Source organism: Nannospalax galili, unplaced genomic scaffold (genome assembly GCF_000622305.1).
Source record: "Nannospalax galili isolate Female #2095 unplaced genomic scaffold, S.galili_v1.0 scaffold426, whole genome shotgun sequence".
NCBI classification, from domain to species: Eukaryota; Metazoa; Chordata; class Mammalia; order Rodentia; family Spalacidae; genus Nannospalax; species Nannospalax galili.
This window is the reverse complement of record NW_008354494.1, coordinates 1,432,991-1,456,588: the sequence shown is the minus strand read 5'-3', so window position 1 is coordinate 1,456,588 and position 23,598 is coordinate 1,432,991. Positions and strand designations below refer to the sequence as shown.

The 23,598-nt window shown below is 39.2% G+C and overlaps 2 protein-coding genes and 1 pseudogene across 2 annotated transcripts; 2 read left to right on the top strand and 1 right to left on the bottom strand.

Annotated features, from left to right (window-relative positions):
• The window catches only part of LOC103748914, a 15,678-nt pseudogene extending 9,979 nt beyond the window's left edge, over nucleotides 1-5,699 (bottom strand).
• A 3,366-nt stretch (nucleotides 5,700-9,065) lies between these two features.
• On the top strand, nucleotides 9,066-10,004 carry LOC103748889 (olfactory receptor 481-like). Its single transcript, XM_008851674.1, has one exon. The coding sequence runs from the start codon at nucleotides 9,066-9,068 to the stop codon at nucleotides 10,002-10,004; it is 939 nt and encodes a 312-aa protein (XP_008849896.1).
• A 5,136-nt stretch (nucleotides 10,005-15,140) lies between these two features.
• On the top strand, nucleotides 15,141-21,317 carry LOC103748913 (olfactory receptor 478). The gene is made up of 3 exons (XM_029555275.1): nucleotides 15,141-15,300; nucleotides 20,348-20,666; nucleotides 20,960-21,317. Exons 1-3 carry the CDS (start codon nucleotides 15,141-15,143, stop codon nucleotides 21,315-21,317), a joined length of 837 nt encoding a protein of 278 aa, XP_029411135.1.
• Nucleotides 21,318-23,598: the final 2,281 nt, after the last annotated feature.

The window sequence follows — 23,598 nt, the reverse complement described above, 5'->3', positions numbered from 1 at the left end:
TAGATGGAACTGGTAAAAGAAAGGAGCCAGGGGCTCCTCTCAAGCCCATGGGACCCCTGAGGAACAGATCCTCAAACGACCTCAAGAGTGAAAACAAATCAGTTTATCTGGTCCAATGGTATGTCCTTAAACACCCAAAAGGGAAGTATAACCAAAGATTAAAGGGGCCAATATAATTTCATAAGAACACACATATATATAACTAAAAGTTACTTGACAAACAGCAAAGCCAGACAACCTGTTGTTTAAAAACTAAGCCACCTTAGGTACTTGAGGAACAACCTGTAATTGAACCTCAGGGTGGCCTGTCACAGCCCCAGGTTGAGGGGAAGGACCAGGAAGGTAGTTGTGGAAAACAGCACACTGGGCATTGACAAGCCCAAAATGCAGAAGGCAGGAGGCTTGGCTCAGGCAGGGAATTACACAGGGAAAGAAAAGCCTGTGCTCAGTGACCAGGAGCAGATTTTATCAACTGATAATCACCCCAGAGGTTGACAGCTCTGAGACAGGGATCAGTGAGTGACCAACTTATTGGGACCACCTCTCTACCATTCTCTGCTGTAGAACCCAAAATATATTCAATCAAGCAACGTAATTGATATCCACATCTGTTTCTCTCCAGCAGAGTAATTCTCAGGAGGCCTTGAAAATATGTGGGGCCCATAAGTTCAAGTAAGTCTCCTGCACCCACTATGATTTTTCTCATCCATTTTATGATTTTTCTCTTCTGTATTGCTGATTTTTCTCTCCAGGTCTGGGATTGAATTCACCTGTTTCTTTGTATTTTCTCTTTTAAATTTAGTATTTTTATTGAGCTTTTGTAATTTCATTCAACAGTTCTTAATTAAATTTAGACCCACTCCCCCTACCGTGCCTCTCCATCCCTCCACCTGACCTCATGTATTCTGTCATACATATTAAGTCCCATTCAGTCAGGCATTTATACCCATATGCCCTTCAGTGCAAATTTATCCACTGAAGTCCAGTCAGTCCATCTAGATATAGTATGTAAGGCATACTCTCCCTCGCCAGTAGCAATCAGTCTCCAATAGTTCTCAGTCTAGTACTGCTCACTACCCATTTCTCTCTTCCCCTCTGGGTCCTTGTTTAATTGAGTTGACATGGGTCCTGTGCTCAATGCCACCATTGCCACAAGTTCACATGTGCAAGCTTCCAGTGACCCGAAAGCCTCTGCTTCCCTGTGGTCATGAACCAGACCTGGCTCTTACAATCTTTCTGACCCCTCTTCTGCAGTGGTTCCTGAACCGTGGGGGAGGAGAGTGGGGTTCGTTATAGGAGTCCTATCCAAGGATATACACTCTAGAGTCTCTTATTCTTTAAAACGTGGCCAGTTGTGGCTTTCGGCATGCACCACATTCTGTCGTATAAGGATATATTACAAGTGAAAGTTGAAGGATGCATTAGTTTTCTCTCTACCCCTTGTTCCACTCTGTTCCATGAGCCTTAGCTGTGGAGGTTCAACTGTAGATGTGATACAATGTACTGAGCAACTCTAAGATGTATATTCTCTTTATCTAACCAGTTGTGCAATTCTGCAGTAGCCTCCATTTGTTGCAAAGGGAGCTTCTTTGATGAATGGTGTATGGTATGCTTGTCTGTAAATATAAGGATCCATATCTAGCATATAGTACTAAATTTCTTTTGTCTAGAGAGATGAAAGGGATGGGGTTTTTTCTAGGATCTATGTCCTCTCTGCCATGTCGATATGGCTGAGTTTACAGTGCCACCCATGAGTTTACTCCCATTGAGAGGGCTTTAAGATAGCTGTTGATTGTCCCGCAGATAACAGTGCCGCTACTGCACCGTTTGCCATGCCAGTCATTATGGTTATGAGGCTTTAGGGCTAGGTTGGACCACTGATTGTTTTTCTCCCATGACAACTTGCATATCATCATCTAGCGTTATGATAGCCAAACTTCAGTTAGAGGCTTACATGTCAATTCCTGCTCCATTGCTTCAAGTCTTGTATCCAAAGTATGGTCCTGTCTTCAGAAGTAGGGGCTTATCTACTAGTTCTGGGAGATAATCAAGAGGTTTGGCAATAGCTTGTGCTATTTTGGAAGTCTCCTGGACCACCCTCAACACCCACTCGAAAGGAGGTCTCTTCTGTCTGGCGCTGTGTTCCTTGCCAAGCAGTTCCCAGGTGTACATGTGCACTAATATTCAGACACTGTATGTGCATTCCTCAGAGTTTCAGGGGTATCACTTTTCCCTCTGGGTTTCCTAGCCCCTCAAGATTCATTCATCTCCTTTTCCTCCCATTCAGCCTCCCTCCCCAGTCCCAGTGCCTCCATTATCCCCACCCTCCCCCCAATATCACTGGCCTCCCACCATCTCCCCAATCCTGGTTTCCCTCTCCCCACCTCCCAACACCATGGCCCCTTGGATGTCCCTCCCTCCTCTCTTCCCTGATGAGCACTCCCAGTGCCCCCCACCCTCCGGGTAACATCTGTTCCTGACTAACCCCCTTTCAGGTTCTTTCTTTTCCTTTACCTCCTTGTATCCTTTCCATCTTCCTGGCTCCTGGCGTTACATCAGAATTTATGAATTTATATAGTCTCATATAAGGGAGTGGTGCTACAATCCACAAATAAAGAAGCACATACGTCACCTGCTTTTCTGCATTTGTGTTACTTCATTTAGTATAACACTCCTTAGATCCATTGATTTATCTGAAAATTTCATAATTTCATCTTTTCTTACTGCTGAATAGAACACCATTGTGTAAATGGGCCATTGGTCAGTAAATTTTTGAAATCTTCACCTGACATTTTACCTATATAGTACCATGATCTCAGTAGTTGGGGAGTTATGATCTTTTAGAAGAGTCGTGTACCTTGATTTTTCAAGTATGTGTGTGTTTCTGGTCTGTATTAAAAGAAACGGTTGGACTGGATAGATGATTTGGTGGTTCAGGTTCTTGCTGTTCTTACAGAGGATCCGAGTTTGGTTCCCAGCACACATCAGGTGACTCACAACTACCTGTACTTCCAGTTTCCATGGATCGACCACCATCTTCTGGCCTCCAAGGGCATTACACTGGTATGCACATACTCTTCCACACATACACACACCCATAAATAATTTTTTAAATATGTTTCTTAAATGGTGTTGGAGAGGTTGTTCAGTGGTGAAGAGCACTGGCTGCTCTGCAGAGGACCCAGGCTTGGTTCCCAGCACCTACACGGTAGCTAGCAACCACCTGTAACTCTAGTTCCAGGGGATCCACAATGCTCTCTTCCTTTTTTCTAATATTTTATTATTTTTATTTTATGTGTATGAGTGTATTGCTTGTATTGCACCTGTGTCATGCAATGCCCACAGAGATCAGAAGAAGATCCCTGGAACTGGAGTTACAGATGGTTGTCAACCACCCTGGTCCTCTACATGAGCACCAAGTGCTCTTATCTGCTGAGTCATTTCTCCAGTCCCCACAATGCTCTCTTCTGGCCTCCACTGACATTGTATGACAGGGATGCACTTACATGCATACAAGCAAAACATTCATATACATGAAATAAAAATAAAAAATTTAAAATAGAGTTACAACAAAGCACTGGGATTTGTATTGCTGAATAAGCAGTTGTGAAATACTTTGTATGAATCACTTCAAAGCATGAAGGATATTAACACATGCATGGACTCATCTGAAAGCATTTTAATTAACAGCTTTCTGAACAAAGCAAAACCAGTATATCATATTAAAAGCCACATGGAAATTACAAACAAGGAGGGGATTCTTGGCTTATCCTGAAAGGGAACCTTGGCATAAAGATAATGATGGCTTTGGGAAAGAAAGAAATGTCTTTAATGACTAATGGCTGACTACCGCAGGAATTCATTATTTGAGGGAAAATACATATGAATATGCCAAAACTGAATTAAAATGTACATCATTTTCATGCAGAGAAAGGCATCACATCTCTTCCTATATCACGCTAAGGCATGACTATAAACCACACAACAATGTTCAAGACAATCATCCCAGGCATCTGCTTCTCACATATGGCACACATGATCACAGTGATTATGTTTATCTAAATCAAGTTCAAAACGAATTAAATAGCAGTTGTAATACTGTCTACTAATAATGAAGAGAGTAAATGAAGCCCCTGGGATTTTAAGAAATATCTTAGACAACTCAATGATATATGAAAACATAAACATCCAATTTTCTCAGTCTCACTGGATTTTGTCCCAATAGATTTTTCAATAGGATGCTAACAAAGATATGTGTGTCTAGTGATGAGGTTCTTATGGTCTTGCATTGCAAATGGTCCCAAGTCCTTCATAAAAGAGCTCTGAAGTACAAATATGATTCCTGGAGGCCATTTTTTATTGTAATATTTGACCAGCAGGTACCATGCAATCTTTTTAATCGATGCATGAATGGTCCATGTGCAGGCCTCAATGTTCTTCCGAACTAGTCACCCTCTGGAACCCCAGAATATCATCCCTACTTCTGAGGTAAGCTACCAAGAGTTCTGGTATGTAAATATAGCTCTGACATACCAATGTCCTTTGAATATGTGCACACAAGTGAAATTGCTGGGTTATATGGATTTAGTGACTTTAAAACCTCTATACTGTTCTTCAAAATGACTGTTCTAATTTACAATCCAAGGTAATGGATCATGTGGTGAAATATAACCGGGGAGGGGTAAATTACATTGACCTCATCATTGTAGATGTTGAGTATTTTCATATTTTTATTACCTAATTTAGCAACCCAAGCATTTATGGAAAATGCATTAGAATAATTCCTGTTAACAATATTCACTTAATGATAGTCTGCCTTCATTTTATTGATCTGTTGCATTCCCCTGGTTAAAACTCCTCGTTCATTTTTTATTAAATTACTTGATGTTGGTGCTATTTATGAATTAATCTGATGCTCTCATGTGACTAAACATAATATAAATAGTTGGTATTTTCTTAACGTATTTTAAAATGTAACATTGTGGGATGCATTCTTTTCTTCATCTACACAAAGATGACCAAAAGTGAGCTTATTTCCTGTGCTTCTCATATGACTAATCTTTATGTAAAACTTCTGTTTATAGCTAATCTGAAATTATATCAGTCAGATTAGGTTACGATATATGACCCCAACAAATTAACCTTTGAGATTAAGTTTGTTCTAAAACAACATAGCTCTATTTCTCATTTCTAGTATATTTACAGTATATTCTCTGTTCTTCACACTCAAAGCCCAGGCTGGTGACAGGTACCACAATATTATAAATGTATCATGTGAAATATGGCACTGTGGAAAAGGAGAATTGCTCACTGGTACTTTATTCTTCCATTGGTTGAGAATTCCATACATGCATATAATGTGATTTGAATAAGTCCAACCGCCATTCCTTCCTCTCCAATTCTTCCCCAATCTCCACCACCACTATTCCTTCTGGATGGCATCTGTTCTTTCTTTGCTGTTTCTTTTAAACTCACAAGCCCACTTAGTGCTGCCACTATGTCCATGACTGCAGGGCCATCTACTGGAGCATGGATAGCCTGTCAGGTGCCACATCCCTGAAGAAAACTGACTCTACCACTCCCAGCTCCCAGAAGCCATTAACTGCCAATAGCTCATCAGCTAGAGGTTTTACTTACTGATCATCTCCCCCATCCACGCAGGAATTTTGTCTGTTTAATCCTAAGCAGGTCTGGTGCATGTAGTCACAGCTGCTGTCAGTTCATTCATGCAAAACACTGTTTTACTGTAGTCATCCACTGCCTCCTAGCCCTTACAGTTTTCTACACACACCCCTTCTGTGATGATTGCTGAGTCTTGGGAGTCCATAGCCTCTTAATTCTCTTCACGTAGATCACTTATGGGTCCTGTGTTAATCGTCATACAAAGAAGCTTCTCTGATCAGTGTTGAGAGATGCACTTATTTATGGGCATAAATAATAAGTCTTTAGAAGTCAGTTTAGTACTATGACAAGTTAGCAGAATTACAGTAGTAAGTGCTCCCCTAAGGCCTATGATACAATTAGCCTGCAGTTATTTGCCCTGTTAATGGTGCCAGGCATGAATTTTGCTTTGTGGAGTGGGCCATAAATCCCATTACAAAACAATTGGTTACTCTCATAATGTTTGTGTCACTATTGGAACAGTGGGTGTATCTTGCCAGGCCAGTCATTATTGTAGCAGGGTTCACAGCTGGGTAAGACTGATGATTACTTTTCTCCCCCAGTAGCATGAATAGCACCTTCCAACACTATGAAAGATAACCAATAGAGATGAAGCTTCAAGATCAGTACCAGCTTGATCTACCCAGATTATATTACTCAAATATATGATATCTTCAGCAATAGAGTCTTACCATCAAGCTCCAGAGGGTAACTAAGAGCAATGGCAATAGCCACTAATGTTTGGGGGTCTATGGAATGCTAATGGATGATAACTCAAAAAGAGAGAGCCTATTCCTGACTCTGGACTTTGTATCTGATACCCTATGGCATCCGGTATAGACATTGTCCACCTGTGATAGGGTAACACCCCTTAAACACTTTTTATTTATGTATATATTTAGGAAACTTCTACAGTAGTAATCTTCCATATGGCTTTTCCAAAAGACTTTACTGCCAGTTGCCCTCTCCCATAGCCCCTCCTCTCCCTTGCCCTTCCATCCCCCACCCTACTTAACCATTCCCACTCCATTACTCCCCACTCCAGCTTCACAACAGCTGCACTTTATGTCCCCACTCTTAACCCTCCAATGGGCCCTTACTTGTTTCCTGATTTCTATGCATACTCCAATTAAAACACATGTATCTAGATACAAAGCTAGCATACACATATGAATCAAGGAATTCCACATAAGACCTGGTACTCTGAATCTGTTATAGGTGAAAGTAGTGGACAGGCTTCACCCTTTAAGCACATGAAAGACTTTCTGAATAGGATCCAGGTAGCACAGATTAAGACCAACAATCATCAAATGAGACCTCAGAAACTAAAAGGCGACTGTACAGCAAAGGACACCATCATGGAGTGACATGATGCCTAACAGAATGGGAAACAGCCATTGCCACCTAAACATCTGACAGAGGGTCAGTGTCTAGAATGCATAAAGAGCTCAAAAAACCAAAAACTAATATAACAGAAAACCTAATTAAAAATAGGGGCATGGACCTAAACAGAGCATTTGCAAAAGAATAAGTACAAATGGCTGAGAAATATTTTTTTTAATTTTTCAATTGTTCAACATCCTTAGCCATGAGGGAAATACAAATTAAAACTATTTTGAGATTTCATCTTACCCTAGTTAGGATGGCTAAATCAAAAAGTTAACAACAGTTTCTAGCTCCATCCATTTACCTGCAAATTTCATGATTTCGTCTTTCTTTACCACTAAGTAGAACTCCATTGTGTAAATGTATCACATTTTCCTTGTCCATTCATCAGTTGAGGAACATTTAGGTTGTTTGTATTTCTCAGCTATTATGAAAACAGCAGCTACAAATATGGCTGTGCAAATACTTCTGCAATAAGACGAGTCCTTTGGGTATAGGCCAGGGAGTGGTATAACGGTACAGATGGTGATTAACTCAGAAAACCACAACTGGCCAAAATGTAAAGAATAGGATACTGCAGAGTGTGTGTCCCATGATAGGACTTCTAGATTAAACCTCGGGCACTCAGGGCTCGGGGCCATTGTGGAAGAGGGAACAAAGAGAGTGTTAACAGCCAGGGGTGGTGGATGACCCCAATGAAAGAGTTTTCAGGGCTTCTGGGAACATGCTTGTGTGAGCTTACAGCAATGGTGACAGAATGCACAAGACCCATGCAAACTCAAACCAGACAAAAACCTAGCATAGAACTGGCAAAACGGGCAAGAAGACCCAACATTAGCCAAGTAACCATTAGCAGGTGATCACTGTTAGGTGAGGGACAGTTGGTCTTCTTTATCAGAATGGTGCTAGATAGATTGACCAGGCTCCAATGGATGAACTCACATCGAGGGACATCGGGGAACACAAACTTGACTCCATAGACCTTAACACATATGACTGAACACATGAAATTCAATGGGAAGGCAATAGAGGTGTGCATATAAGGGAGGGGATCAAAATATTATTAAGACACATTGTATATATTGTATGAAATGCATAAATTTTAATTAAAATATATATTGAAAAAAAATTCACAACTGTTGGCTTAGGTGTGAGAAAAGAAGAGGATTTCTTCGTTGGTGGTAGAAGTGCAAACTGGTACAGACACTGTGGAAATCACTGTGGAGGTTCCTCAAAAAGCTAGAAATAGCTCTACCACCTGTACCACTCTTGGGCATACAACCCAACTGAGTCTACATTCTACCACAAAGACACCTGCTCACACATGTTCATTGTTGCTGTATTCACAAGAGCCACGAAATGAATGTCTATTGACTGATGAGTGGAAAATGAAAATACGGTACATTCACACAATGAATTATTATCCAGCTGTTAAGAAAAAATGAAATTCTCAGGTAAACAAATGGAGCTGGAAATATTCAAAGTAAAATTATTCAGATCCACTGGTACTTTAATTTGATATTGAAAAAAATGTATTTGCTTTTCCAGCACAGTGACATGTACTGTTCACAATCTCAAGTAACTATAAGACTCAGGAATGTGTTGGCTCCATTGTGACTAAAAAATAGGGGTGAATGAAATCTGCTCAAACTCCAGCATAAGGTCTAGCACTTCAACCACTGAGGGTACCAAAATATCAGCACTCTATGCATTTTATAACGACCTGAATTGATCATGAATTGATCACATGTTCCATCTGTGAGTGATACCTGTGTTCTAATCTGAGTCATTGTTCAATTTGTACCCATGACCTTAAGATAAACGATTGTTAATATTCCAAAATCACACATGATATAACATTTGGAAACACTTTGGGAAACATAAACACAGGCTGAAGTGAGACCCACATTTTCATTTTTAGTAGGCTAAATTTTGAGTAAAATATATCATTTATGAGGTCACTTAATTTATTCTAAGATCCACTGGTTTTTATTTCAATAGGTACCACTTCACAAAAGATGGAGACTAGAAATCACACAATGGTAACAGAGTTCATTATTTTGGGGTTAACAGATGATCCTACTCTTTCTTCTATCTTCTTTGTAATGTTTCTGGCCATCTACATTACCACTGTACTGGGAAACATCAGCATCATCATGTTAATCCAAAGAAGTCCTCAGCTCCACACCCCTATGTACCTCTTCCTCAGCCACTTGGCTTTTGTGGACATTGGGTACTCCACCTCAGTCACACCTGTCATGATTATGAGTTTCCTGAGAGAGAGAACAGTCCTCTCTGTGGCTGGCTGCATAGTACAGCTTGGCTCTGATGTGGTCTTTGGGACAGCCGAGTGCTTCCTGCTGGCTGCCATGGCCTATGACCGCTATGTGGCCATCTGCTCACCACTGCTTTACTCCACCCTCATGTCTCCCAGGGTTTGCATGATCCTATTGGTTGTTTCCTATCTGGGTGGGTGCATGAATTCATCATCATTTACCAGTTGTTTACTGAGCCTGACTTTCTGTGGACCAAACAAAATCAACCATTTCTTCTGTGACCTCCCACCACTCGTAGAACTTTCTTGTACCCACATTGACATTGCTGAAATGTCTCCTGCCATCTCAGCGGGGTCGATCATTGTGATCACCCTGTTTACCATCATTGTTTCATACCTCTACATCCTGCACTCCATCCTGAAGATGCGCTCTACTGAGGGGAGGCGCAAGGCCTTCTCTACCTGCACCTCCCACCTCACGGCAGTCACCTTGTTTTATGGGACAGTTACATTTGTTTATGTCATACCAAAGTCAAGCCACTCACCCAACCAAATTAAAGTGGTGTCTGTGTTCTACACAGTGGTGATCCCCATGTTGAACCCATTGATCTACAGTTTGAGGAACAAGGAGGTCAAAGAGGCCATGAAGAAATTGATGGTAAGAACACATTCCTCATTTTGAAGGAAATTCATTGTGTTCATAAACTGTTTAAGGACATTTTGGGAACATATGTGGTGGATATATGTCTGTAAGCCTCATTTGTATGTGCGTGCATATAGTGTTTATGTGTGTGTAGGTACACATTTGTGTGCAAGTGTATGTGGACATGTGAGCACATATGTGTGGTGATCAGAAGACATTTGCTGTCATCCCTCAGGACATCATCTTTTTTTCTTTTCCTTTTTTTTTGGGGGGGGGTTGGTTTGTTTTGGTTTTTTGAAACAGGAGTCTCTCAGTTTCCTGCAACTTGCCAAACAGGCTAGACAGGCTGACCAGTGAGCCCCCACCCCTTTCTATCTCCCCAGAATTTGGCTTACAAACATGCACCATCCGGCCCAGCTTTTATGTGGGCTTTTGTGAGCAAATTCAGGTCTTGTACTTTCAAGGCAAGCAGTTTTCTGACTGAGCTGTTTCCTGATGACTTCTTTTATGTCCATAGACATAGCCCAATGTTGATTAATGATCATCTTTATCACTTTCTACAGTTTCACAATAAAATACATAATTTTCCCACAAGTCTGTTGGGCCTCAAATTAAATGTGTACATTTCAAGGTTACGATACTTTCCCTTTCCTTCACCTGTAATTTAGGGAGTCTGTGGTTAGAGGTTTTATCCTTTGGTTAAGCAATATATATTTTAAGTGTTATCTTATAAATCATCATTTTGGAAAGCATCATATGCTTCATAACAATACAATTGATACAGTGTTGACAGCCCACATCTTTGGACATTTTGATATCTCTTATTAAGGAATGACACAACAGTTACAAATAAGGAAACTGTATAGTGCACAAATGTCACAGGGAGTAAAGCAAATTGACTAAAAATTTCTATATCCTTACTTTTTTTTTTTTTGCTTTTTTGGTCAGTTGAAGTTTGTAAAAACTCACTTTTTAAGAAACTTTTATTTCTATACTTTTAATTAAGCCTCATTGCTTTTGCGAAGCCCATCTCTACTGTGGCAATATTTTCACAGCCAAGAACCGCCTTCTGGCTGCCATGGCCTACGATCCCTGTTGTAGCCATCTTCTTGTCTCTTCTCAAATCCCATGTCCATCGGAGTGTTCATCATCTTCTTTAAGCTCTCCTTGCTCCCCTTGTGTGTGGATGCATGAGTGTTTGAAGTTTTCTGGTTTGCTTTGGGTTCTACCCTTTATAAACCAAAGTAGACAGATCCCTTTTGCTGTGATTTCCCTCCTTTGTTGAAACTTTGCTGCTCGGATAACTCCTCCGGCACTGGAGTTATCCTCTCTACATCCTCTGATTCCATCATTGCAGTCACAGAGTTTATCATTTCCATCTCCTACATCTCATCACTATCCTGAAGATGTGCCCCACCAAGGCCTTCTCCACCTGCACCTGCCACCTCACCGTGATCACTATGTTCTTTAGGAACGTCGCATTCATGTACATAATGCCCAAATCCAGATACTCCATTGACAAGGACCATGCGAGGAACCTTATCACATGAGATTAATATTTTTCTCATCTTAGGTGCTTTTATATTGACCACAAATTGACTCAGGACTTGGCAGATGAGAAAGAAAATAACTGGGGAGTCAACATGATGGTGGCATGGCAGCAGGCACCAGAGTAGAGGTGGCAGAGGCAGCAGCTCTCAAAGGCTCTCTGAGCAGTGAGGCACAGGCATGATGAGCTGTGGGGTAAATGGTCCAAGGTGGCAGCGGGTGACAACCATGAAAAGTAAACATTTGATCCATCTGTTTTCTTGAGCAAAAGCAAAGAGAGGCTTTCTTCAATATTGATATCCCTCTGGTGAGAAATTCAGTCCAGCAAGTAACTGTTGCCTCTGTTTGCTGCACAGAAACCAAAATGCTCTTTCTTAAACACAAGCATAATCATGTGAACAGAGAAATAGAGATAGGAAAATAGTAAAAACCAGCATAATTGAAATTATGACCCCTCCCATGGGCCTGGAACTGTAGTCACCTATTATAAACCTGAAGCTGTGGTCCCCTCCCATCAACCTGGAACTGTGGTCCCCTCCTGTGAGCCAAAACTGTGGTCCCCTCTTGAGAGCCAGAGTTGCCATCCCTTCACGTAAGCGTAGATCTCTGGTCCCCAATCATAAGCCATGATTCCACATTCTTCTGGTGGTATACTGATGGTGGAGCAGATTCAGAGGATAGAGGACTTCCCGTTACTGGGTAGCAGTTCCAGTCTTCTCTGAGTGGCGGCCCTCCACACAACCCTTTCACCCAAAACCCTGGTTTGTGCATGTCAGTGATTTTTGCCTCTGTGTTGAGTTATCCTGGGGACAATGGGGCATTCTGTCATTAACAGATTCTAGTTTTTGGAGGACAATTCTCTAGAATGGACTCCCTACTTCCCTGATGGCCAGCTATGGTGTTGACTCCACATGTGGTCCTGGGCACCAGGCCTTGACCTTGGACCTTTTCCATTAACAAGGCACCAAGAGGGTTTCCATCACTTTTCTACTATTCCCCTGCAAGCCCAGTGTTCTTTACCTATGACCTACAAAATAGTGATCACCTCATTGACCTTCTACAGAGAAAAAGACCTGAGAGTACAAGAGAACTTGTTGACAAGAAGAGGTTGAGATGGAATGGAAGGAGATGAAAAATAGCTGAGAGGTGAATGTGATCAAAATAAACTAGATACCTGCATGAAACTGTAAAAGAAGAAGAAATGTTATAAACGTTTCATAATATGAGAAATATTTGTAATGAACCACTTAGTGAAATGTGGAAGAGCTATAATATTATTGGAATTTTTAAGGTGGAAAATGCAGAACAAGAGCCAAAAGACTATAACCCTCACCAGCCCCAAATCCAGATGTGGGTTTTGGTAAGACAGTGATTCCTCTACCAGATGGGTTAGCAGTGGAAAGAAATCCCATTTTCTCACTTTACACGATACAGTGGGCAACAGTTGAGCATCATCTTGAAACATAGCATTCTGTTAATAACTACGTTACCTGAGGTGCCTGAGAACAGGAAACAACAGATCAGAGCACGTTTTTGGAATATCATTGCCCCAGGGTGAGGGAAGCCCAGGGAGGCGGTTGTTGGAGAGCAGGAGGGATGGACACCAACAAAATCAAAAGTACTGGTGACAGGAGGCTCAGATCACACGAGGAAATGCTGTAGGGAAAGATAGCCTGACCCTCGACTGCTCCCAGCAGATCTCATGAATTGAAAATTACCTTGGAGTTGGATAACTCTGAGCCTGAGATCAGCAGGAGTATCAGCATGTACAGCCACCTATCTGCTGTTCATCGATGTAGAATCCAAAAACTCTGAATTTTCAGTAGTGTACTTGATATCTGCAGTTGCAGCACTATATTAGGGTTATTAATGCATAGCAGGTCTTAGAAGTATGAAAACCAATCCTTCACTTATTTAGGTCTCAGTGCTGTGGTTTCTTCCCAAATTCCCAATACACATGGGAAGACACCCTCAATTACAGTATTATCCACCCCAGGTACTAAGACCTGGGAATGTGAGAGAAGCCGCCCAGTCCACAGACCACAAGTCTACATGTGAGCAGCAGAGGCCCCAGTACCAAAGATGTAAAGCTACCAAAGTAAAGACAGCTCTGCCAGACACCAGACACCTGTCTAATAGGACCTCAGCAGCAGCCTAAACCATAAGAAAGATGAGAATCCACAGATTCAGTGACCTTCCCTTGCCCACCATGCATGAAACTGGCAGTCTCCAATTTCTGAGGGCCCAGAAATATGTGTCAATAACACTTCCTCCTTTTAAAACATCTTTCTCTCGTTAGGTTTTTCTTAAGATTTATTTTTATTTATGTGTATGTGTGTGCATGAGTATAGGCCACATGTGTGCAGATAGATACCTGCACAGATGCCTTGGAGCTGGAGTTACAAACTGTTGTAAGCCACCAGATGTGGATGCTAGAAACTGAACTTGGCTGAAAGAATAGCAAGTGCTCTAAACGACTGAGCCACCACTCCGACTCGGAGATTTTTTTTTTTAATTAAAAGAAGAATTTCATTACAACAGCATTAACCTATTCAATAACATTTTTCTGAGCTAGGGTACATCTCTTTCAAAATTAGCTGTACATTTCTAGGTTTACAGATGAATTATTACGCTTATATAATCTTTTACTCATTATAAACTCTATAAGACATAAAATTAAATGAGGTTCCAACGTTTAAAAAAGATCTCCACTTCGTTGTCAAAACACACAGTTTCATACAGAAAAATTCATTCCAGGGCTCTTGACATTGAGACGTTTTCACATGCATTTCTAATCTCTATATACATGACTATCACTGGTCACAGTCACCCACCTTCTGAGCTCCTCGGCATCTGAGCATGATGCTTGTGATTCCTTTTTTTTTTTTTTCCTTATGTTTATCAGACTTAGCAGTGTTTTTCCTTCATTTTTTGATATTTTTATTTTTGTTATTCCAATTCATCTATCCATTTAACTTTATGCAGTTTTTCATCACTGGGCCATACTTTTTCTTTTCTTATTTTTTTTTTCCTGTTTGGACCACTTTGCTTCCTCCTTTCTTACCCCATCTCAGCTTTTAGTAGCAGTTTGACTTTACCTTGTTGCTGTTTTTCCATTTCCTTTATATCTCCTTACATTTATTCAATCTGAGTTTAGAAGTTTCTCATCATTGAGAAACACTGCTTTTTCCTTTCTTTTTGCTAATCTCCTGCTCTTTCCCCTCCACGCCACTCTTCTGTTTCTGCCTTGTCTTTAACTTTGTTTCTACTGTATTTCTCCACTTCCCAGAACTCTTTTATTTCTCTCATTCATTTACTATGTCCACACTTACCATAAATAAATTTCAACAGCATAGAGCATTCTAGAGTATTTTGTCATTTTCTGTTTTATGGCATTGGTAACGAACTAACAGGTTTTAGCCCATTTTAGTTGTATTTCTATGTCTTGAATGGTATGATGCTGTTGCAGCCGTTTACTGTCTCCTCTCTGAGTGGTTCAAAGGATCAAGCTTTTAAGAGTAGACTGCTCACTAAGAAGATCCTCTTGCAAAACAAAAGACATACCCAAACCAAAACTTGCACAAATTACAACACAGAAACACAAGAAACAGGAAAAAGCAAAGCACCATGACGGATCCAAAAGACCCTAACTCCTCAGCTACTGAACTCAGAGATGCTGAAGTACAGGAAATGCTGGAGGAAGAGGTTAGAAGTTTACTGGCACAAATGACTAATGGCCTGGAGGAGGATACAAAGAAGGAGGTGAATTCAATTTTGTACCTGGAATGTCAGCAAAATACAAGAAAAAGTCAGAAAAATGAATGAGAAAATAAACAGTGTCAATGAAAATGGTGCCAACATGGCAGGAAAATTCAGCAAGGAAACTGGTATTTTGAAGTGGAATGTAGAAAATGAAGAATTCAGTAAATCAAATGAAAACTTATCAGAAAGCATCACCAGTAGACTCAATGAAACAAAATAAAGACTATGAGAGATCGAGGACAATGTCAATGAACCACTCTATTCAAACACCAATAAGGGAAAAACAAGAACTCTAGAATACAATCAAGAAGCAAAACTTAAGAATCCATGGGAAAGAAGGAGCTGGAATAACACTAGATGCACAGAGAATCTATTCAATCAAATTTTTTCAGAAAATTTCCCAAATCTTGAGAAATACACTTCTACATACAAGAAGCATTTAGTATCTCAAATAGACATGGATAGATCAAAACTTTTACACAAAATATTAGCCAAGATGTCAAAAATACATAGTAAAGGGGCTAGAGAGATAGCTCCGCAGTAAAGAGCATTTGTTGTTCTTGCAGAGGACCAAAATTTGGTTGTCATCACCCAATGGGGACACAACCATTTGTAACTCCAGTTCCAGGGGATCTGATGCCATCTACTGGATTCCACAGGTACTACATGAATGTGCATGTAGATACATGCAGGCAAACACTCATATACCTAAAACGAAAATATCTTTTAAAAAATACACAGTAAAAAGATTCTATTAAAAGCTTTAAGATATACAACCACTGGATGGGTCCACTCCAGTGGACACATTTACGCTGAAGGACATTTGGGCACAAACACCTGAATGAATAGGACTCAGCATGTATGGTAGAGTGCATAGGGTTTGGTGGGGGGATCCTGGGAGGCATGGATCAGGGAGGGGGTGATTTAAATGGGAAATGTTATATGAAATCTAAAAGGCTCAATAAAAAAAAGAAAAAGAAAGCTGTAAGGCAAAAACATGAACTTGAGTACAAAGGCAAACACATCTGACTAACATCAGATCTCTCATCAGCAACCCTGGAGACCAGGAAAACATGATTACTATATTCAAGAAAACTTCCTTTTAAAATTGGTGGAAGAATAAAGACATTTCAAAACAAGCATAAACTAAGGCAGTTCACACACATATTATCATATATATAAATTATGTCACTTTATACTTATTGAAAAATATGTCCATGATGTTCCATTCCTTTTAAAATGAGATTGAAACACTTCTCCATGGCCTGTGAGTCTCTGTGTGGCTTGCCAAGGCCTTATTTTGAGGTTCCTGAGATCTTTACACTTGCTGTTTACCATATGGCAGTCTTTTCTCCCCTGCACACATCAACTGGATTTTTGTAATTTTCTTCTCACATTTTACCTGCTCTGTGTGAATTTTCCTGTCACTCTCCCTAAGCTAACACCTTCCATTACAACACAGTTACCCTTTATCCACCATATGAATTCCATTGATTTCTTTCTTTCAGGCCATGTTTACCATATTCTGTGTTTATAAAGTTGATGTATTCTCTAGTATCTTTTCCACCAAAATCTAAATTTCATGAGAAATTGTTCATTAACATTTCTTCAGTGTTGACTCAGCATCTAGAATACAGTTGATGCTTAAGAAACTTCTTTTTAAAAATATTTTTATTGAATTTTTGTACATTTCATAATAATGGATCTTAATCAAAGTTAGACAGCTTTCCCCATCCACACCCATGGATAATCCTCCCCCCACTGGATTTCATGCATTCTGCCATATATGTTAAGCCCTATCTAGTCAATCATTTGTACTAGATGCAAATTCATCAAGAACCATCTTAAAGAATGACTAGAGAGACCACTGTATCATCCCCCTGTGAAACACGATTGTCATCATCAAGCACTTAAAATGTGATGGAAGTAGAGTCAGGATGTGCATTTTATCAATCAATTTGATCTACATTTAACGCCTGGATATTTCTCACCAATTGAGTATACTTAAACAAATAAACTCAACTTCAGCTTTTTCATCTACAAAATAGCAAAATGGGGGTGGAGGGACTGGAGAAATAAATCAGCAGTTCAGAGCACTTACTGTTCTTGCAAAAGATCCGTGTTCAATTCCTAGCACCTACATGGCAGCTCACAACCTTCTATAACTCCAGCTCTGGAGAAGTCAACAATCCCCCTGGCCTCTGTGGGCACCACATGGTACATATACATACACTCATACACCTAAAATAAAAATAAATAAATAAATCTAAAACATGGGGATCCTTGCCTCATCAAATCATTGTTTGGATTAATAAGATGGTATGTATGAACATTTGGTGCAAAGCTTGGCAAAGGAAGCTCTGAATGAAGGCTAGTGGTCAACAGTTAACAGCTTGCATTACGTGGGCATCAGGAGCATAAGGCAGAATTCTCTAAAATTAGGGTTAGCAAGAGAGATAGATTGAGTCTTCAGGTTGAAGGTTACTATTTCTACCATCTTCCATTTTGTCATGTAAGCCATGACCCAGTAGTCATCCCTGTAAAGTATGGGTTATGAAAGACAAAGTCGTATGTGGAAGTCATCCAAACCTCTATTCAGTTAACAGTTCTCTATGTAAATGGAAAGAACTTATTTTGTACATTTCGCTGTAAATATTATGTTCACGTCTTGAATAGTCATGTTATTTCCCTCCCCATATTTCTCAAAGAAATGTGATGCAAGTGACTTACGGTTATCATTACAAAATATATATAAAATGAAGATGTGTTGAGTGAAAAAAGCTAACACTACCATTTCATATTTTCAATTTTGTATTTTTTCTTAACAGATTTTCTTCTTTGACAATTTCATCCATCTCTATAAAGCATTCTCATTAATTCCCCCTTGCACTCTTATTTACTTCCTACCTTGCTTCTTCCTTACAAATCTCCTTTTGCATATTTGATAGTTTTTGTTTTGTTTAGTGTCCCATAGAGTTTAACTAGGGCCTTCTGTATAATCCAAGGTTTGGAACTTAACAACAGAGCCTGGTGGGCTAACATGAATTAGTAAAGTAAACTTAAGGCCAATAGTCAGGTATGAGATGATGTATCTACTTGCTGTAATCATCAAATACAACTACACCACTAAATACATAAAAATAGGTATTTCTGGATGGACAGACTCCACAAACATTAGTTATGCTTATATGTATTGAACTGCTCAGTAGTCACTTGAGAGTGTGGTAATGTTCCCTGTTGCATTTGAATTCCTAGCATCTTCATAGACTTTTCCCCAAAGCCAAACAGTTATAAAAAATAGTAGAGCTGCAATGTGATAATAAAGACTTGTAATTTCTTGCTGTAAAACGAATGAATTCTTATTTCAAGAGGTGAAATTTTGGCGTTTGTGAATGAATCTGGTTTGTTGTTTCCATTTACCACTGAAGAGTTGAAATTGTATCTCCAGAGCCTTGCTTTAGCAATAGTGCAAATAAAAACAAGCTACAAGGTAGCAATTTCCATTGTGGAGTTAATGTGAATAAGCTGGCATAATCAATTTACTACTGCTAAAACCAGAACCCCATGGCAGTCTTTAATAGTATCTAAAAAGAACTCGGTCATAAGGCTGAACTATTTAATAATTTTGAAATGCTTTAGAAACTTGCCTTAGGAAATGTCTTTTAGAAAGACCCACTTTAATGATTGTATATTTTTGCATCACAGAAGCCCAGCACTTCAGGCAAAGAAAGGGAAATAAAAGCAACGTGTGAGTGGGGAGATGAGATCCAACCATGCCCCTGGGTGAGTGAACCTGAGTATACCACTTATCTTTTTAGCTGAGAGTTTTATCATCTTATACCATTGTTAAAAGTCATATTGCCTAATTCTATCATTCTTCAGTTAAAACATATTGTTAATTAGGAAAGGACTTGGCACGTTTAAAGTTTAATGCTTACAGTCTAAATATTAGTCACATGATATTTTGCATAGCAATTATGCTAGAAAGCAATGATTTAATTGAAGATCTTTGAAATGTTTAAATAGTAGCTGCATGTACCACTTGGAGTTCATCGCTATTTTACCCTTGTTCTATAAAGAAATCCTACTTCTATTTCTCATTTCAAAATTTGCTCTAAAACGTTGTCTCCTTTAATGGACAGACATTGTGACCTAGACAACAAAGAGGCAGCTCTTTGATGCTGCCAGAAAGCTTAAGAGCTAATCTGGTGGATGCATTTACTCCAGTGCATCATGACTGCTATTTACTTGATTGTAACAACTATTTTATCTATATTATAATTAAAAATGAATGAAAATAGTTCAACCTGCCTGGGGCTTGTCTCCGGATTCTTCTCCTTCCTGGGCAAGCTTCTGTAAGTGCTGTAACATTTTCAAACTCAGTTTCTTCTATTGTAAAATGTAAATAATAAAATTATGGAAATTACCTCATGGAAATTACAATATAAATCTATAATACATATGTGTATTTATAAACATTATGCATATGAAACTATGATAAAGAAAAGGATGATAAGCTGAAAGGGGTGGAGGGATAAGGGAGGGATGGAAATAATGCAAGAGCAATACTTATGTATGAATTTTCAAAAATAAAAATATTAAGTAAAAGTAAAAATAAGATAATATAATTATATATAAATTTTAACATCTGAGCTGGTAATTTAGCAAGTATTCAGCAAATGTTACCTATTCCTAAAATCTTTATCCCATCATCATATATTTATATATTGCAATCATTTTGTAATGCTTATGATTTTTTGTTATTTTTATGTCTCATTTTAAAATCTTTAGCTTTAAAGCCATTTTGCATGCATCTAATAATATTTAGTTATATATTACTTGAAACAATTTTTCTAGTGTTCTTTTATGAAGCAATTTTTGAGTCATTATGAATAAATATATAAACTCTGAAACTCTAGAGTAAAAATAAAATTATTAGTTTAAATTTTTCTTCAACGAATTTTTGTTTTTTTTCTTTGAATGACACATTTGTTTATAATAACACTGTAGGGATGTTAATGAAATTGAAACCACATATTTATAAATTCATTCATGTAATGTCTTCATCTCAGCTTTGTCCTGGCAGCAGCCACACTGTCCCATGGCTCTCCTGGTAGATGGGAACCACACTGCAGTGACAGAGTTCACTTTACTTGGCTTAACAGATGACCCAGTCCTTCGAGTCATCCTCTTCATCATCGTCCTGTGCATCTACCCGGTGACCCTGTCTGGAAACCTTGGCACAATCCTGCTAATCAGAGTCTCTCCTCAGCTCAGTCACCCCATGTACTTTTTTCTGAGCCGCTTGGCTTCTACTGACATTGGTTCTTCATCTTCTGTCACACCCAATACGCTTGTTAACTTCCTGGGGAGAGGAATACTATCTCCTGGGTGTGTCATCCAGCTTGGCTCAGCTGCTTTCTTTTGGGACACTTGAGTCCTACCTTCTGGCTGTCATAGCTTATGATCGCTTTGTGGCAATCTGTGACCCACTGCTTTATTCAACCAAAATGTCCACACAAGTCCGTCTCCAGTTATTTACAGTAGCTTGTATGGGCGGCTTTCTTAATGCTTCCTCTTTTGTTTTATCCCTCTCATCTCTTCTTTTCTGTGGACCAAATTAGAGTCAATCATTTTTTTCTGTGACTTTGCTCCTTTGGTTAACTCTCCTATTCTGATGTCAGTGTCCCTGTAGCTGTTACTTCATTTTCTTCTGCCCTTGTCATTGTGATCACAGTGTTAGTCATAGCCCTGTCCTACATCTACATCCTCCTCACCATCCTGAAGATGCACTCCACTGAGGGCCGCCAGAAGGCCTTCTCCACCTGCACCTCCCACCTCACTGCAGTCATTCTGTACTATGGGACTGTCACATTCATTTATGTGATGCCCAGTTCCAGCTACCCCACTGACCAGAACAAGGTGATATCAGTGTTCTACATAGTGGTGATCCCAATGTTGAATCCTATTATCTACAGTCTTATGAATAATGAGATTAAAGGTGCTCTGAAGAGACAGTTTAGCAGGAAAATATTTTCTTAGAGACATGTTATTTTGTAGGACTTGATATAGTAATGATGTTTCATAGACATAATAATGAAAGGAAGGTGTGACTGAAGTATGTGTTCTAATACATAATTGGCCAAATATATCATTTTCAGTGGTTAATTTCAGCAAATGTAGAGGATAAACATTCAGATATTAAGAGGCAAATCATAGGTTCACAGTGAGTTACAATTAATACATTTAAACATAATTAAGAAAAGAATTATTTCTTATAAAAATAACCTGCTGAAAATTCTTTTCATTTACAGTTGTTTTCACAAGTAGCTATCTGCTATAAATGGAGGTTATAGAGCATGCAAATTCTGTGACTGCATTCATTTTCAACAGCAGCTTGTTCTGAGATACGTTGGCAAAAACGGTCATTACTGGACATACCTTTGAGAGAAAATGTCAAATAGAACACACCATACAGTTCCTGGGGTTGTTTTACTTGTATTATTGCCTGGTATTGATGAGGTTTGTGGACTCAACATAGCATTTTGGTCTGGGTTGCTGGTTTCTGACTTTGGCTATAAGGCAGGGACCTCATGAAAGAAAAGGATGAGGTCTCCCTGATTAACCTGCTCTCCTGATGATCCTTTTTATTCTGTATAGTGGTAGAAATGAAACCCAGGGCCTGGTACTCGGTAACCAAGGTCTGTACCACTGAGCCACATCCCCACCAACCCGCGAGAGTCTTAATTTACCTGTGTGCACTGATAGTATCCACTTTGTCTGTCTTTCTCTGTCCTGTCTTTTAAGCCCAGCTTGGTCTTTTCTAGTAAGAGGCCCTATAACTCACACAATTTATGGACTCAGAAGGATAATTTCTCTGTCCCCTCTATTCACTGCTATGTTTGGTTGTGAAATTTTACACATTCTGAGACCCAGGTTTACCTTCTTTGCTCTGTCTTCATTGTCCATGCTTCTGCTTCAGGCTGAACTCTTCACTTTTAGCTTACAATGATTGGTTCTAGTCTGAGGGTTAATTTTCTGTCAACTTGATTGGGATGTGGTTCACAGATGTTTAGTAAAACACTAGTTCAAATATACCTTTGATATTAATTTTTAAACATGATTGACATTTAGATTGATAGTCAATGGATGAAGCAAATTATCTTTTCCAATATAGATGGGTCCTGTCTAGATAGCCAATGGTCTTAAAAGACTGATGGCCTCTATGCTCTAAATTGCAGCATCAACTTCTTGCCAGTATTTTCAAGTTGTTTGCCTACCTTGTGGATTTTGTACTTGCATGAGAAAATTGCTTAATTTCCCCCCTCTTTCTCTCTGTCTTACTCTGTATACATATATGTATATATCTGTATCACATACACATATAAAAATTTGTAATGAAATATAAATATTGAAGCTGTACAGATAACCAGATAACTCAGGGGTGAAGAGCACATACTGTTCTTTCAGAAGACTGTTTGGTTCCCAGTATCCTCATCAGGTGGTTCACAACTACCTATAACCCCAGCTTGAAGAATGTGATGCTTCTGGCCTTTATGGGCATCTGCACTCACATGCACATACCTATACACAGACACACACAAACACATAATTAAAAATAATAAAAATAGGGTCTGAAGAGATGGTTCAGTGTTTAAGAACACTGGCTGTTTTTCCAGAAAACCCAGGTTCAGTTCCTAGCACCCACATGGTGGTTGCTAACCATCTGTAACTCCAGTTCCAGAGAATCTCACACCCTCTTCTGGCCTCTACAGGCATAGCACACATGCATGCATGTACATACATACAGGCAAAACAGTCATATAAATATAAATATTTTATAAATATTTCAAAAATAATATAATTTTAAATATATTGTAATAAATACATGAACATTTATAAAAGATATATATAGATGTGTATGTCTATCCATGTAATTGTATACATATACACAAATGAACATACCATGTTTTCTGAGGAAGCCTAATGAACACAACCCCTACCAAAATTTCCTATTATATCTCTTCCTCTTCCAAGTCATGCACCAAAGAACCACCATAGCCATAAGTCTAAATAATTATTTTCTTCATTAAAGCTTCAATAGATTCTAGCCTCTAACTAGAAAAGGGCCCATGAGAATTGGAGGGTATAAACAGGCTTTAAGAGAGTGGAGTGGAGAACAAACTGGAAGGGAAAACACTTGGGATCAAATGGTACAGTGTGGGGGGAGGTGGGGCAAGGTGATAATGGGAGCAGAATCAACCAAGATGAATGAAAATCCCACATGGGAACTTGTTACTGGGTAAGATGATTTTTAAACTAT

Coding starts and splice junctions, on each gene's coding strand:
- LOC103748913 (XM_029555275.1), top strand. CDS start 15,141: ATGACGGATCCAAAAGACCCTAACTCCTCAGCTACTGAACTCAGAGAT. Junction 15,301..20,347: donor TTCAATTTTGTACCTGGAAT/GTCAGCAAAATA, acceptor TCTTCATCTCAG/CTTTGTCCTGGCAGCAGCCA. Junction 20,667..20,959: donor AGAGGAATACTATCTCCTGG/GTGTGTCATCCA, acceptor TTCTGATGTCAG/TGTCCCTGTAGCTGTTACTT.
- LOC103748889 (XM_008851674.1), top strand. CDS start 9,066: ATGGAGACTAGAAATCACACAATGGTAACAGAGTTCATTATTTTGGGG.